At 45.0% G+C, this 16784-nt stretch overlaps 1 protein-coding gene across 3 annotated transcripts in view; it reads left to right on the top strand.

Moving 5' to 3' along the window:
• Positions 1-16784, top strand: part of HNF1A (HNF1 homeobox A) — a 52843-nt gene that overhangs the window by 28069 nt on the left and 7990 nt on the right. For 2 of the 3 annotated variants that reach the window (XR_005748665.1, XM_040349917.1), the window contains exons 4-8: positions 2215-2417; positions 10058-10372; positions 13030-13089; positions 13496-13684; positions 13761-13882. Coding sequence is in view for 2 of the 3 variants with exons in the window: in XM_040349917.1 (XP_040205851.1) it covers positions 2215-2417; positions 10058-10372; positions 13030-13089; positions 13496-13684; positions 13761-13882 (889 nt within the window). In the remaining variant the exon portion in view is untranslated. The remainder of the gene's footprint in view (positions 1-2214; positions 2418-10057; positions 10373-13029; positions 13090-13495; positions 13685-13760; positions 13883-16784) is intronic. The other variant, XM_040349922.1, reaches the window with a different exon arrangement.

Raw genomic sequence — 16784 nt, 5'->3', positions numbered from 1 at the left:
GACTTCCTGGTATGTAGATTTAGGCCCAGATTCTCGTATCTGGGCGTAAAATTGTGTGGGCGTAACGTATCTTGTTTACGTTACGCCGCCGCAAGTTTTGCAGGCAAGTGCTTTATTCACAAAGAACTTGCCTGTAAAGTTGCGGCGGCGTAGCGTAAATCACCCGGCGCAAGCCCGCCTAATTCAAATGAACCGGGTAGGGGGCGTGGAGCATTTAAATTAGGCGCGCTCCCGCGCCGAACGTACTGCGCATGCGCCGTCCGGAAAATATCCCAGGGTGCATTGCTCCAAATGACGTCGCAAGGACGTCATTGGTTTCGACGTGAACGTAAATGGCGTCCAGCCCCATTCACGGACAACTTACGCAAACAACGTAAATTTAAAAATTTTGACGCGGGAACGACGGCCATACTTAACATTGGTTGCCCCTCATATAGCAGGGGCAACTTTACGCGGCGCAAATCTAACGTAAACGTCGTAACTTCACTGCGTCGACCGCGCGTACGTTCGGGAATTTGCGTATTTTGCTAGCGGCAAAAAAAAAATTGCATTTAAAGCGGGGGTTCACCCTATAAAAAAAAAAATATATATATTTTTTTCTTCTAGCATAAAATTCGGCATAGTAGCGCGAGCTACAGTATGCCTGTCTTAATTTTTTTTATCCCCGTACTCACAGTGTAATCGTACATAGAAGATTCCGACTGCCCACGGGGCGTTCCAATCCAGACGGAAGGTGATTGACGGCCGGCTCTGGCGCGTCACGCTTCTCCGGAAATAGCCAAAATAGGCTTGGCTCTTCACGGCGCCTGCGCATAGTCTGTGCGCAGGCGCCGTGAAGAGCCGAGACCTACTCCGGCTGTCTTCGGGGAGCGTGACGTGCCAGAGCCGGCCGTCAATCACCCTCCCTCTTGAAAGGAACGCCCATTCCCCGCGGGCAGTCGGAATCTTCTATGTACGATTACACAGTGAGTACGGGGATAAAAAAATTAAGACAGGCATACTGTAGCTCGCGCTACTATGCCGAATTTTATGCTAAAAAGTTGTTCTGCAGGGTGAACCACCGCTTTAAGATCCGACAGCGTAAGAGCCTTACGCCTGTCGGATCTAATGGATATCTATGCGTAACTGATTCTAAGAATCAGTCGCATAGATACGATGGCCCAGATTAGGACTTACGACGGCGTACATTGCGTTGCGTCGTCGTAAGCCCTTTGAGAATCTGGGCCCTAGGATATAAAACCAGTAAGGAAGAAGGAAGCAGTTCACCAGCACACACATCCTGCACCCATCAACTATGTTTGCACAGCATCCTCAGCATCCCTCCAGGCGTGCGTTTGCTTGGCTTGTCAGTGTAGGCTGCCACAGCTGCTATGCTTGCACGGCATCCCCAGCGTCCCTCCAGACAAGGCAGACTTAACAATAATCGGGTTGAAAAAAACATTGTTTTTTTTTTTTGGACCATTAAAAATGGTCGTGTGTTTACAACCACTTCAAGAAAATCTGTCATAAAATAAATTGCGTGGGTAATAAGGCTTTTCTGGAACAGCCTTGCTCTATGTCAGGGATATGCAATTAGCGGACCTCCAGCTGTTGCAGAACTACAAATCCCATGAGGCATAGCAAGGCTCCTACAGCCACGATATAAAGTAGGTAGTGCAGCGCTAAAAGTCCAAATAATGAAAAGTCCAGGATGGAATCCTTTCTAAAGTGACTGGTGATGAGTAATGAGTATAATCATGCAGGTGCTGTAGCGTGGTAATGAGTAGAAACACCTCCACCAATGGTAAGTAATGGCCGCTCACCTCACCAATATGACCCTCTGTTAGATAAGGTCATAAACAGCATTCCCATATGGGTATCTCCAAAAGGGGGGGTTACTCCAGCAATAATAAGAACAGTCTCCAAAGGAAGGTCAGCATTCACGCATCTATTCAAAGTTCACTCTCTGTCTTCACTACAGCCACGAGCATGACACCCAGAGGCAGAGGCATGATGGGATTTGTAGTTTTGCAACATCTGGAGGTCCGCTAATTGCATATCCCTGCTCTATGTCATGAGCATACCTGTTCAGCAGTGAAGGCCAACCTATTCACCAAGTCACTGACCTGAAACTGACTTCTCCCGCCAAAGCCTAATAATACAGATATATTATTTAAACAAAGAAAAGTATTCGATATCATTTTTGTTAATTTAAAAAATGTCTCTCCATTTCAGGGCAGAGTGCATACAGAGAGGAGTATCGCCATCACAAGCACAAGGACTGGGCTCTAACTTAGTGACAGAAGTGAGAGTTTATAATTGGTTTGCCAACAGGCGCAAGGAAGAGGCATTCCGGCACAAATTGGCAATGGACTCCTACAATGGCCAGAGCTCCACAACTGCCCTAACGGCACATGATTTGCCTTCAGCCAAAACAGGTACTTGCAGCCTTTGCCTATCTATATGTATGAGGCTTTCCTCATATTGTTCAGCTACAATTGATATGAGGAGAGACGGGATGGACAGCCGCACTCCAAAAAAAACATAAGATTGTCTTTATTGTAAAAATTGGATAAAAAATGCACTACAAAACAAGCAGAACAGAGGGAAAACAGCCTACGCGTTTCACACTCTGATTAGTGCTTAGTCATGACTAAGAACTAATCGGAGTGTGAAACGCGTAGGCTGTTTTCCCTGTGTTCTGTTTGTTTTGTAGTGCATTTTTTATCCAATTTTTACAATTAAGACAACCTTTTTTTTTTTGGTGTGTGGCTATCCATCCCGTCTTTCCTCATATCAATTGCTTCGTGCATTGCCAGCACCCTTGATTTCCTGAACCGTTGCTGATTTTCCCAACACACCTACCTGGAGCGGTTACTCCCTTTCCTTGTTCAGCTACAATGGTTTAAATAGAAGTTACTAAAAAAAGAGCAGCCATGTGAGCAAACTGCAGTGAGTTTAATTGAAATCTATCACTACAAGACTTGTTCACCCTTTTCTTAACCACTTAAGGAGCGGACCAATATGTTGCTAAATGACCCAAGGGGTTTTTACAATTCGGCACTGCGTCGCTTTAACAGACAATTGCGCGCTCGTGCGACGTGGCTCCCAAACTAAATTGGCGTCCTTTTTTCCCCACAAATAGAGCTTTCTTTTGGTGGTATTTGATCACCTCTGCGGTTTTTATTTTTTGCGCTATAAACAAAAATAGAGCGACAATTTTGAAAAAAATTCAATATTTTTTACTTTTTGCTATAATAAATATCCACCAAAAACATACATAAAATTATTTTTTTCTCAGTTTAGGCCGATACGTATTCTTCTACCTATTTTTGGTAAAAAAAATCGCAATAAGCGTTGATCGATTGGTTTGCGCAAAATTTATAGCGTTTACAAAATAGGGGATAGTTTTATTATTATTTTTTTTTACTACTAATGGCGGCGATCAGCGATTTTTTTTGTGACTGCGACATTATGGCGGACACTTTGGACAATTTTGACACATTTTTGGGACCATTGTAATTTTCACAGCAAAAAATGCATTTAAATTGCATTGTTTATTGTGAAAATGACAGTTGCAGTTTGGGAGTTAACCACAGGGGGCGCTGTAAGAGTTAGGGTTCACCTAGTGTGTGTTTACAACTGTAGGGGTGTGTGGCTGTAGGTCCAACATCATCGATCGAGTCTCCCTATAAAAGGGATCACTCGATCGATGCAGCCGCCACAGTGAAGCACGGGGAAGCCGTGTTTACATACGGCTCTCCCCGTTCTTCAGCTCCGTGGAGCGATCGCGACGGGGCAGCTATAAACGAATAGCCGCGCCCTTGTCCCGGATTGCTCCTGAAGCCACGGGAACCTCCGCATGTACGGGGAGGGGGGTCCCGATCGGACCCCCGACCCACGTCTAGGCAGGGACGTACAGGTACGCCAATGTGCCTGTCCGTGCCATTCTGCCGATGTAAATGTACATGCGGCGGTCCGGAAGTGGTTAATAATGTCTTTTTTGGGATTGCAACACTTTTGCTGTGGTAGATAGCTAGACCTCCTTATCGGGCATGCTTTTCATTGGGGGAAACCTGTAACGTCAGAAATACACCAATCAGCATTAACTTTTGGACCACCCACCTAATCTTCAGTAGGTCCCCCTTTCTCTGCCAAAACAGCCCTACACCATCAAGGCATGAATTTCATTAGACCTCTTAAGGTATGCTGCGGTATCTGGCACCAAGTCATTAGTAGAAGATCTTGCTAGGTGGGGTGTGGACACGATCGGATTTCCCGCAAAAAAAAAACTTTGGTCCGAAGGCCAAGTCAACATCTCAAACTCATTGTTGTGTTCCTTAAACCATTCTTAAAAATGTTTGCAGTGTGGCAGGGAACATTATCCAGCTGAAAGTGGCCATTGCCATTATTGAATGCGGTTTCCATGAAGGGGTGTACTTGGTCTGCAACAATGTTTAGGTAGATGGTAAGTAACATCCACATCAATGGCAGGACCAAGGTTTCCTAGCAGAACATTGCCACACTGCCTCTGCTGGCTTGCCTTCTTCCCATAGTACATCCTGGTGCCATCTTTTCCCCAGGTAGGTGGCGCACACACACCTAGCCATCCACATGATGATGAAAGAAAACACAATTCTTCAGACCAGGCCACTTTCTTCCATTGCTCTATGGTCCTGTTCTGAAACTCACGTGCCCATTGTAGGTGCATTTGGACACAGGCCAGCATGGGCATCCTGATCGGTCAGCGGCTACGCAGCCCCTTACACAACAAACTGTGATCCATTGTATGTTCTGACACCTTTCTCTTGGAACCATTATGAACTTTTTCAGCAATTTGAGCTACAGTAGCTCCTCTATTGGATTGGACTACATGGGACTGCCTTCACTCCCCTTTTGTCCTTAACCACTTACCCCCTGGACCATATTGCTGCCCAAAGACCAGAGTACTTTTTGCGATTCGGGACTGCGTCGCTTTAAAAGAAAATTGCACGGTCGTGCGACGTGGCTCCCAAACAAAATTGGCGTCCTTTTTTTCCCACAAATAGAGCTTTCTTTTGGTGGTATTTGATCACCTCTGCGTTTTTAATTTTTTGCGATATAAACAAAAATAGAGCGACAATTTTGAAAAAAATTAATATTTTTTACTTTTTGCTGTAATAAATATCCCCAAAAAATATATAAAAAAAACATTTTTTTTCCTCAGTTTAGGCCGATATGTATTCTTCTACATATTTTTCGCAAAAAAAAATCGCAATAAGCGTTTATTGATTGGTTTGCGCAAAAGTTATAGCGTTTACAAAATAGGGGGTATTTTTATGTCATTTTTATTAATATATATATTTTACTATCAATGGTGGCGATCAGCGATTTTTTTTCGGTATTGCGACATTATGGCGGACACTTTTGACACATTTTTGGGACCATTGGCATTTTTATAGCGATCAGTGCTATTATAATGCATTGGATTACTATAAAAATGCCACTGGCAGTGAAGGGGTTAACACTAGGGGGCGGGGAAGGGGTTAAGTATGCCTGGGTGTGTTCTTACTGTGGGGGGGGGGGGGGTGGCCTCACTAGGGGAAACACTGATCCATTGTTCATACATTGTATGAACAGAAGATCAGCATTTCCCCTGCTGACAGGACTGAGAGCTGTGTGTTTACACACACAGCTCCCGGTCCCCGCTCTGTACCGAGCGATCGCGTGTGCCCGGCGGCGATCGCGCCCGCCGGGCACACGCACGGGAGTCAGGGGCGAGCGGGCGGCGCGCGCGCGCCCCTAGTGGCGGCTGAGAGAGAGGACGTTATACTACGTGCTTTCGCCCAGCCGACCTGCCGACGTAGAACGGCGGTGCGCGGTCGGCTAGTGGTTAATAAGCTTTAACTGCCAATGACCCTGTCACCGGTTTCCCTTCCTTGGACCTTTTTTGGTGGGTCCTGACCACTGCAGACCAGGAATATCTCAAAAGAGTTGCAGTTTATGAGTTGCTCTGACTCAAGCCATTACTCTTGCCAGTCCCTCAAATCCTTACACTTTTTTTCTACTTTCAACACATCAACTTCAGGGAAAACATGTTTACTTGCTCCCTAATATATCCCACCCACTTTCAGATGCCATTGTAATGAAATAATCAATGTTATTCATTTTACCTGCCATTCTTCATTAAAATTACGTCCAAAAAATGTAATGCAAAGCAAGCATCACAAAGTGCAATGTTTCGAGGCCACGCAGGACCTTTTCGTCAGGCGATGTGAACAGTGATATGTTCATTTGTCTGATGGTTCCAGTGCCCAGCTGGTGATCGCTTCAGCACTCACTTTTTTTTCTATGAGCCGTTTCAAAAGTCCAGGAACGTGTGAGATTGGAATATTAAAGGAGTTCTCTGACCTAAAACTTTTAACCCCCGCTGTTCCCGGGCTGTAAAAAAATAGAAAATAAACTTTCACTTACCTGCCTACGATCCCCCGTTGTTCCGATATCGCCGTCCCGTTCTCCGGTCCCGGTCTCTTCCGCTTCCTGTGTGTCGGTGACTCATAGTGCGCTCAGCCTATCAGTGGCCGCGACGGGACATTGCTGCGGCTGCTGATAGGCTGAGCGCACTATGAGTCACCGACACACAGGAAGCGGAAGGGGCCCGGGACCGGAGAACGGGACGGCGATATCGGAACAACGGGGGATCGTAGGCAGGTAAGTGAAAGTTTATTTTCTATTTTTTTACAGCCCGGGCACAGCGGGGGTTAAAAGTTTTAGGTCAGAGAACTCCTTTAACTAGACTAGTTCATTAAAATGATGGCTGATCTGTGTATGTAGGCTGGTATTGCTTAATAAAGGTAATGCCCATAGGCTCCATGCAGCTGATCCTTTCCTCATTTTTGGCTTACCATGCCTAGTCCTGTACGGTGTCTCTGTGTGAAAATGGCAGTAAAGGCAGGGCTTTACTTTTTCATGTCTGATGACTGATGGGGGAATACAGTAAAACCTTGGATTGCGAGCATAAGTCGTTCCAGAAACATGCTTGTAATCCAAAGCACTTGTATATCAAAGCATTTTCTCTACAGGGTATAAAAGAGAAGAGAGGCGCCTCTAAGTGTAGAAATAAGTTGCTAAATGTTGTACCTTCGTTAAATGTAACAATATTGCTACACTTAGAGTCTCCTCTCTTCTCTTTTATACTCAGTTGTGACATGACGCTACTCTTATATCAAGTCATCGCTTGTATATCAAGGCAAAATTTATTAAAACATTTTGCTCATCTTGCAAAACGCTCTCAAACCAAGTTACTCTCAAACCAAGGTTTTACTGTACTCAAAAAGCAGCAAGAGAGGTGGAGGAAGCATCGATACACAAAATGGATGAAGCAAACGTAGGGAGATCCTTGCATTGCAGCTCCTCAGGTACAGCTTCCTCTCCAGCAAGCAGAAGAATAAGCAGTGCAGTAGTGACATTCATATCGTGAGACTAGCAGTCAGAGACAAGAATGCCTTACAGTGCACACTACAGATTTATAGCTATGAGTCTCTATGCACAGGGAGTCCCTAGGCACACTCACATACCGGGAAGGGACCTGCTACTTTTCAGGATTGATTCAAGACAAAAAGTTAAATATTTTAACCACTTAAGCCCCGGACCAATATGCAGCTAAAGGACCAGGCCCCTTTTTGCGATTCGGCACTGCGTCCTTTAACTGACAATTGCGCGGTCGTGCGACGTGGCTCCCAAACAAAATTGACGTCCTTTCTTTCCCACAAATACAGCTTTCTTTTGGTGGTATTTGATCACCTCTGCGGTTTTTTTTTTTTGTGCTATAAACAAAAATAGGCCGACAATTTAAAAAAAATGCAATATTTCTTACTTTTTGCTACAATAAATATCCCCAAAAATATATAAAAAAAACGTTTTTTTTCCCTCAGTTTAAGCCGATACGTATTCTTCCACCTATTTTTGGTATAAAAAAAAAATCGCAATAAGCGTTTATTGATTGGTTTGCGCAAAAGTTATAGCGTCTACAAAATAGGGGATAGTTTTATGACATTTTTATTAATAATTTTTTTTTTTACTAGTTACTATCGATTTTTATCGTGATTGCGACATTATGGCGGACACATCGGACACTTTTGACACTATTTTGGGGCCATTTTAATTTTTACAGCGAAAAGTGCTATAAAAATTGCACTGATTACTGTGAAAATTACACTGGCAGTGAAGGGGTTGACCTGTAGGGGGAGCTAAAGGGTTAAGTGTGACCTAAGGGAGTAAATTCTTACTGTGCGGGGGGATGGCCTGGCGTGACACGTCACTGATCGTCGTTCCCTATGACAGGGAACAGATGATCAGTGACAAGCCACGGAGAAGAACGGGGGAAAGGTTTGTTTACACTTACCTCTCACCTTTCTTCAGCTCTGTGACCCGATCGCGGGACAGCGGCGTCGATCGGGTCCGCGGGGGTGGTCACGGAGCACAGGACCAGGTTGCGAGCGTGGCGGCGCGCTCGCGACCCATGGCTGGGCTCTTAAAGGCGACGTACAGGTACTACTTGTGCCCTTCTGCCGACGTATATCAGGTCCTTAAGCGGTTAAAGTATTGCTTAGTATAGCGCGATTTATATTTTTCTCATTGCTTAGGGAAAATTGACATTTCTGGATGTTCAATGTAAGACTACAAGAAATATACAAGAAGCTAATTTGAAAATTGTAGTAAAAGCTTGTATGGTTATGGATATTATATAGATTTGTGTCTAGTACTATTCACTAATAGATGTGGTTTGTTATGTACTAATAGGCCCAAATAAGGTTGTTTATGCATGTTAAACAAAAAGTATTTTTTATTCCAAAATTTTTAGGTGTGGTACCTCAAAAGGACATCATACACTTAATCATTTATAAATTTGCTCTGTTCTTGTTGATGTGGTACCAGTTTTGCATTCCATTACCTACATTATAGAGTCGATAACATTTTCAGAAGAAGGTCAAGTGAGTAAAATCAGGATACCTAGGCCCAGATTCACGTAGGGCGGCATAACTTTGTGCGGGCGTGGCGTATCTTCTTTAAGCTACGCCGCCGCAACTTAAAGAGGCAAGTGCAGTATTCACAAAGCACTTGCGTCCTAAGTTACGGTGGCGTAGCGTAAGTGGGCTGGCGTAAGCGCGCGTATTTCAAAGTAGGCAGGTTGTGTTGTATTTAAATTAAGCGTGACCCCATGTAGATGCATGGCCGAACGAACGGCGCATGCATGCTCAGTATCACGTCGAATTTACGCCCTAAGATACGCCGGCTCAATGCCTGTGACGTAAACGTAACCTACGCACAGCCCCATTCACGTACGACTTACGTAAAAAGATACGCTTGTTCCGACGTCCATACCTTGCACGGGCTGCGCCCCCTAGAGAGCAGCTTTATCTTTACGCCGGCGTATGTCTTACGTAAACGGCGTAACTAATTGCGACGGGCGTACGTACGTTTGTGAATCGGCGTATCTTGCTCATTTGCATATTCGACGCAAAAAACAACCTAAACGCCCCTAGCAGTCAGCGTAAATATGCAGCTAAGATACAACGGCGTAGGAGACTTACGCCGGTCGTATCTTAGCAACAGATAAGCGTATCTCAGATTGAGAATACGCTTATAGATACGACGGCGCAGCATTCGGACTTACGACGGCGTATCTACTGATACCCTAATCTGCATACATGTTTCAGCTCAGGAATTGAAAGTATTGAAGTAACTTAATGGCAGGCAGACGACTAGCATTTTCAGAAGGAGTTCTTCAATTGCAAACTGCGGATAGCTCTCAGACTCAGTACAGGTTTATTTCAATACCACCATAATGTTTATCATTGGATTTTGAACTACTATGGAAGAAAGCAATTCACATACTTTTTCTGTTTTTATGTTTATAGTGCTACTAATTAGTAGTTCCCAAAATGATTATGTGTATATTCTTCTGTTTTCTAATAACATTTAATGATTGTAAAGGAAATGCACTGAGACACATTGCAGCTGATACAAATGGGGAAAGTGGCATAGATATCAGTAGTGAAATTCTTTATATTAATGGTAATACGTTATCTTACAATAGGCATTCGATACACCCAAGACTCCTCCAGTGAGCGAGGACCCTCCATGGTGAGCAACCAAAATGGTCTGTCTCCAACCAACTTGGAACACAGCCACGGCCTCATGAGCAGTGAAAGCAAATTAATTTCAACATCAGGGGGCTCCCTTCCACCCGTCAGCACGCTTACTGCGCTGCACAGCCTGGACCATGGACAGCACACAATTGGACAGACACAGAACCTCATCATGACTTCACTCCCCAGTGTCATGACAATCGGCACAGATGCATCACTTGGACAAGCATTCGGCAACTCTGGACCATCAACATTAGTGATAGGTAAAAATATAACCAATGCCTTTCTGTTAAAAAAAATATATAACCAATGCCTTATAGAAACTCTCATTATGACCTGGTATGAGCAATAAAGGACACAGCTTTTATGTTCAAGAGTTAAAAATTAAACCCGAGGAGGAAAAAGCAGATTGCAAAAGTATTGTTGACTTTATTAGCAATGATTATCCTGGCCGGCAGAGCACAATGATTACTGCTAGTGGCTATAGCCACCAGCAGTAATTGCTTGTCAATAATCCAACAGGCTGGCTGTACCCAAATAGATCAATGGATCGTCTTGGATACAACCAGCCTGCCCATAGATGGATTGAATCTTGGCCGGTCTCTGTTGAACCGGCTGAGACTTGATCCATTCTATGGCCGGCTTAAAGGGGTTGTAAAGGTTTGTTTTTTATTTTCTAAATAGGTTCCTTTAACCACTTCCATACAAGGCACTTACGCACCTTCCCGCCCAAGCCAATTTTCAGCTTTCAGCGCTGTCGCACTTTGAATGACAATTGCGCGGTCATGCTACACTGTACCCAAACAAAATTGGCGCCCTTTTTTCCCCACAAATAGAGCTTTCTTTTGGTGGTATTTGATCACCTCTGCGATTTTTTTTTTTGCGCAACAACTAAAAAAAGACAAAAAAAAACGTTTTATTTTTTTCTGTTAATTTTTTTTGTAAATAAGTAAGTTTTCTCTTTCAATTACGGGCACTGATATGGCGGCACTGATGGGCACCGATGATATGGCACTGATGGACATCGATGAGGTAGTACTGATGGGCACAGATGAGGTGGCACTGATTGGCGGCGCTGGTATGCGGCACTGATGGGCACACATAGGCGGCACTGAGGGGCACACATAGGCGGCACTGATGGGCACTCATAGGCGGCACTGATGGGCACTCATAGGCGGCACTGATGGGCACTCATAGGCGGCACTGATGGGCACTCAAAGGCGGCACAGATGGGCACTAATGGGCGGCACTTATGGGTGGCACTGATGGATAATTATGGGTGGCACAGATGGGCACTGATAGGTGTGCACTGGGCATGGATGGGCACTGTGGGGTGGCACTGATGGACACTGTGGGTTGGCACTGATGAACACTGTGGGGCAACACTGATTTATCCATGTTGCCAGTCAGTGCCCATTTGTGGGCACTGATTGGCATATTTTTTTTCCCACTGATTTTTTATTTTATTTTTGCCCCCTTTTTTTTTTGTTTGCCCTTCCCTGGTGGTCCAGTGTGGGCTTCCCTGGTGGTCCAGTGTGGCGATCCGAGGGGGGGCTGTGCTGATAAACGATCAGCGTGAACACCCCCTGTCAGGAGAGCCGCCGATCGGCTCTCCTCTACTCGCGTCTGTCAGACGCGAGTGAGGAAGAGCCATCAACGGCTCTTCCTGTTTAAATCGTGATCAGCCGTGATTGGACACGGCTGTTCACATGGTAAAGAGCCTCTGCCGGAGGCTCTTTACCGAGATCGGAGATGCAGGGTGTCAGAATGACACCCCGCATCACCAATCGCCACGCTGCGCGCCCCCACGGGCGCGCGCGGCATGAAATTCTGCAGGATGTCCATGGACGTCCAGTCAGGATTTCAGAACCACTTCCCGGACGTAAATCCCCTATGGACCGGGCGGGAAGTGGTTAAGCTAGTGTATTGTTGGTTCACTTACCGTTTCCTTCGATTTCCCTTCTAAATGTTTTTTATTTCTTTGTCTGAATTTCTCACTCCCTGTTCCTCCTCAGTAAGCTGTTCTGGCTGACTAACCCCCATGAATGATGGTGGAAAGCTTACTGAGAAGAAACAGGAAGTGAGAAATTCAGACAAAGAAAAAAAAACAATTAGAAGGGAAATCGAAAGAAAAAGGTAAGTGAACCAACAATGCGCTAGCCTAAAGAAACCAATTTAGAAAATAAAAAACAAACCTTTACAACCCCTTTAACTGTACTGGTAAGTACCACTGATGAGGAAATTCTGGTCTATTGAAATCTTTTGGCTTAGGTGCTAGGACACTTAGAAACAAGGGCAGGCTGGCATCTTTCAATTTTAATTAAAACTTAAAAATGTGCCAACTTGTGAATTCAAAGGGTTGTAAACCTTTCCATATAACCAGTGAAGTGACTATTCTCAGATGACACAGAGATTAACAAGTCCTCCTACATAAGTTGTACCTGTTATCTGAAGCCTTCTTGTCTCTCCATCTGTTCAAAGCGCAGATTTTTTTAAAAGCTTGTCTGAAGGGGACAGAAGCTGAAACGAAATACTGCAGAGCTCAGTAAGGAGAGCTCTGAGTGCTGATTGCAGGAAGCGACACTCTCCCTTTACACAGCACACATGACCAGAGCTGAGGCTGTCATTTATCTGGAGATCCCTCCCATGACACCATTTTTCTCTTGGTGTCAGGAAAACTTGTCAGAAGTGACTTTTGCTGATAGCAGAGGAACAAGGCAGTAAACAGAAATGACACTTATGCTTTGTTCATATTTCCAACCACTTTAAAGTGTTACTAAACCCACAACCGTATAATCAATCTGTATATGCAGTAAAGCATTCTTGTTTTACTCACTGTGGAACCTAAGGGTTTAATCCTCTGCATTGTGTAAAAAAGCTGTTTGATCCTGTCTTCTCTTATCCTCCCTTTCTTCCACAGTCTCCAATCCATCTGCTGATAGAACAGATCCTTGGGGGCACTCTGCACATGTTCAGTTTGGTGTGTATTGCTAGATCTTTTTTTTTTTTCTTGGGAGGGTGCATGTGATCGGCGCAGGCCCAACCAGCACTGTCCAGACAGAGGGTCAGGGGTCCTGCAGCTTCATAGGGCAGCCGGGGTAGAATGAAACAGACACTAATAGAAGTCACAAGACTGCTAATGAGAAAAGGGTATTTATATTTACTAAAATAATTGCATTTCTATGTTCTGTGGGAGACCAGATGTAGTGAATGCAGGATCCTGGGTTTAGTAACACTTTCTGTTCCCTTTTCTAGAGACTAATATCAGATGGCAGGATCTCTTGTGGCAGAGTCACCTGTCTGACATCTGCCCATGGCATATTCAAGAATATCATTATTGAATCATGTTTCTTGTGGTCTAACTTCACATCTGCTTTGTGTTCCAGGTCTTACATCCCAGTCTCAAAGTGTTCCTGTGATCAACAGTGTAGGCAGCAGTCTGACACCATTACAGCCTGTCCAGTTCTCCCAGCAAATCCACACTTCACCCCAGCAGCAATTAGTACAACAGGTTCAAGGTCACATGACACAAAACCCCTTCCTGGCCACAATGGCTCAGCTCCAGTCTCCACATGGTAAGAGTCTAGCCCTGTGAAAATAAGAACGTTTGTCTAAATCAGACACGTCTTAACTGTTATCTTATCTCTGCAGCTCTGTACAGCCACAAATCAGATGTTGCCCAGTATGCATCTGCTAGTTTCTTCCCACAGACCATGGTCATCACGGACACATCAAACTTGGGAACATTCACTAGCCTAACACCCTCCAAACAGGTAATTCCATGTCAGTCACATGCAAAAATAATATTTACATTTGGAAAAATGTATGGACATGCATAATATACAAAGGCACACTTGCCATAAGGTAGGGGGAGAATTTCACCTCAGATGGAGCCCTGGGATCATGGGGGGTGGCATTCTTTGCCCCCTCAACTGTCCCAGATCCTTCAAGACTGTCCTGGTACATGTACCATGAATCCTGGCTCTGTTGCAGCACCACATATAAGCTGCACTCTAAAGTGGAGAGATCTTTGTTCCCAAGGACACACATTTTTATAGTGACTAAAACCTCGTACACACCATAGGATCGCCAGAGGAGAACGGTCTGAAGAACCGTTTTCATTGGTCCAAACCGATTGTGTGTAGGTTATTTAACCTTCAGTCCAAAAAATGAGAACTTGCTTTAAAATGTAACCGATGGACTGGTAACCGATAGGTCAAAACCGATCGTTAGTATGCAAAAGCATTGGTTAAAAACCTGCGCATGCTCAGAATCAAGTCGACGCATGCTTGGAAGCATTGAACTTCATTGTTTTTCAGCACGTCGTTGTGTTTTACGTCACCACGTTATGACACGTTTTTCTAACTGATGGTGTGTAGGCGCGACGGACCATCAGTCAGCTTCATCAGTTAAACGATGACAAAGGTCCTTCGGACCGTTCTCATTGGATGGACTGATCGTGTGTACGAGGTTTTAGTGGTTAGCCCTGGGATCCTGGATTCAGCTCCCAAACAGGACACAGTCTGCATGTTCTCCCTGTGCTTATATGGATTTATGCCAAAAGAGAGAGAGAGGGAGCCACCACCTAAGTGTAGATTTTATTAATAAAGACACATGTGTATGCCCTCACTGTGATCAGTAAAACACTGGCATATCAAGTGGCCTGGGTCCAGTATGTCCACACTGGTACCGATTGTCTGCTTGAGGAAAAAGACTGGTGTCTGTATGCAGAGTTAGGCAGGGATGCGGCCGGGCAAAGTAGAGCAAGGAAACTACTAGCTAGGTGGAATGCAGCTCTCTTGTAGCTAGATTCACGTAGCCCGCCCTAACTTTGCGGCGGCGTAGCGTAGCTTGTTTACACTATGCCACCGTAAGTTAGCGAGGCAAGTACATGATTCTCAAAGTACTTGCCTGCTAAGTTACGGCGGCGTAGCGTAAATCGGGCGGGCGTAATGGCGCCTAATTCAAATTTAGCTGAGGGGGCGTGTTTTATGGTAATGGAGCTTGACCTGAAGTTTTTGACGTTTTTTTGGAACGGCGCATGCGCCGTCCGCCTACATTTCCCAGTGTGCATTGCGGCAACATACGCCGCACGGGCCTATTGATTTCGACGTGGACGTAAATTACGTAAATCCCTATTCACGGACGAATTACGCAAACAACGTAAAATTTTCGAATTGGGAACGGCGGCCATACTTTAACATTGGCTACGCCACCTAGGGGAATGACTATCTTTAGGCGGCCTATCTCTTACGGAAACGGCGTATCTGTACTGCGTCGGCCGGGCGTACGTTCGTGAATAGGCGTATCTACTGATTTACATATTCTACGCCGACCGCAATGGAAGCGCCACCTAGCGGTCAGCCTAAAAATTACACTTTAGGATACTGGGTGTAAGACACTTACGCCGCTCGTATCTGAGCCTAATTTAAGCGTATCTGGTTACCAGAATACGCTTAAATTAGCGCTGATGCAAATTCTGACTTAGGCTGGCGTATCTACTGATACGCCAGCCTAAGTCTCTCTGAATCTAGCTACTGGTCTCCTAGAGCTGTAACAGGCAGAGCACTACAGGGATGACATCACAGGCGACGTACGTAAGAGGGGCGTTGTTATGCATATTTGGGGCAGTCTCGCACCTTTGCCAAGCCTACTAATGTTCTGGAGAGGAAGCCATTTATTGTGTAACTGCTGCAGCAGTGAAAACATACTGTAAATTCACATTAGCCCTTGTTTTCAAGGAGCTTACAATCTAAGGGCCCTTTATCAGATGCATACATACAAGCACACACACATTAGGGGCAATTTAGACAGGAACAAATTAATCTACTAGCCATAGGCGTGCACGAGGGGTGTGCCAGGTGTGCCTGGGCACACCCTAATCCTGGACATGGCAACCCATCAATTGCGATCTACCCGTCAACAAGGCAGGTGACAAGTAAACTGCGGCCCTTCCTTGCTGACCCCAGAACCTGGGCAGGGGGGGTGGCGGGGGTGTAATTTAGTAAAATTAATCTAGTCTACATTTTCTTCCTGCAGCAACTTAAAGTAGGCTTCTCCTCCTTTCCCTCTGGCTGACATTCAGTTGCCACAGGAGGAAAAAACAGGGGATCAGTACCAATATATGCCACCCCTCCTGTCCCAATTCCTCTTCTTTCTGCTGCCCAGGTCCCCCTGTGAGCTCCCCTAGTCCCAACCCCCCCCCCCCCCATTGTTTCAGGATGGAGAGCGGGGAATAGGCCAGTAAATATATGTGTTGGAGCTTTGAGGTGCACACCCTAATGCAAAAGGCTGTGCACACCTATGCTACTAGCATGTCTTTGGAGTGTGTGAGGGTACCCAAACCCTCCACAAACTCCTTGTAGATGGTTTTCTAGTTGGGATTTAAACTGAGAACCCCAGTGCTGCAAGGCAGAATTGCCACTCTGCTGCGCTACACTTTTTTTTACAAAATAACTTTATTGCAAATAAATTCAATAGATTAGTTCAACAATGAGGTGGTTAAATTCAAGCATAGCTTAAGGGAAAAATCCAGAGAGAGGGATGCAAAAAGAAATGGTACACAATTCTCAAATGCAATATAACATATTGACAGTAGTCCTTAAAGCGGAGTTCCACCCAAAAGTGGAACTTCCGCTCATCTGATTCCTTCCCCCCTCCGGTGCCAAATTCGAC

This window comes from Rana temporaria, chromosome 1 (assembly GCF_905171775.1).
Source record: "Rana temporaria chromosome 1, aRanTem1.1, whole genome shotgun sequence".
Lineage (NCBI taxonomy): Eukaryota > Metazoa > Chordata > Amphibia > Anura > Ranidae > Rana > Rana temporaria.
Note: the sequence above shows the minus strand (reverse complement) of the source record. Positions and strands in the feature narration are given on the sequence as shown.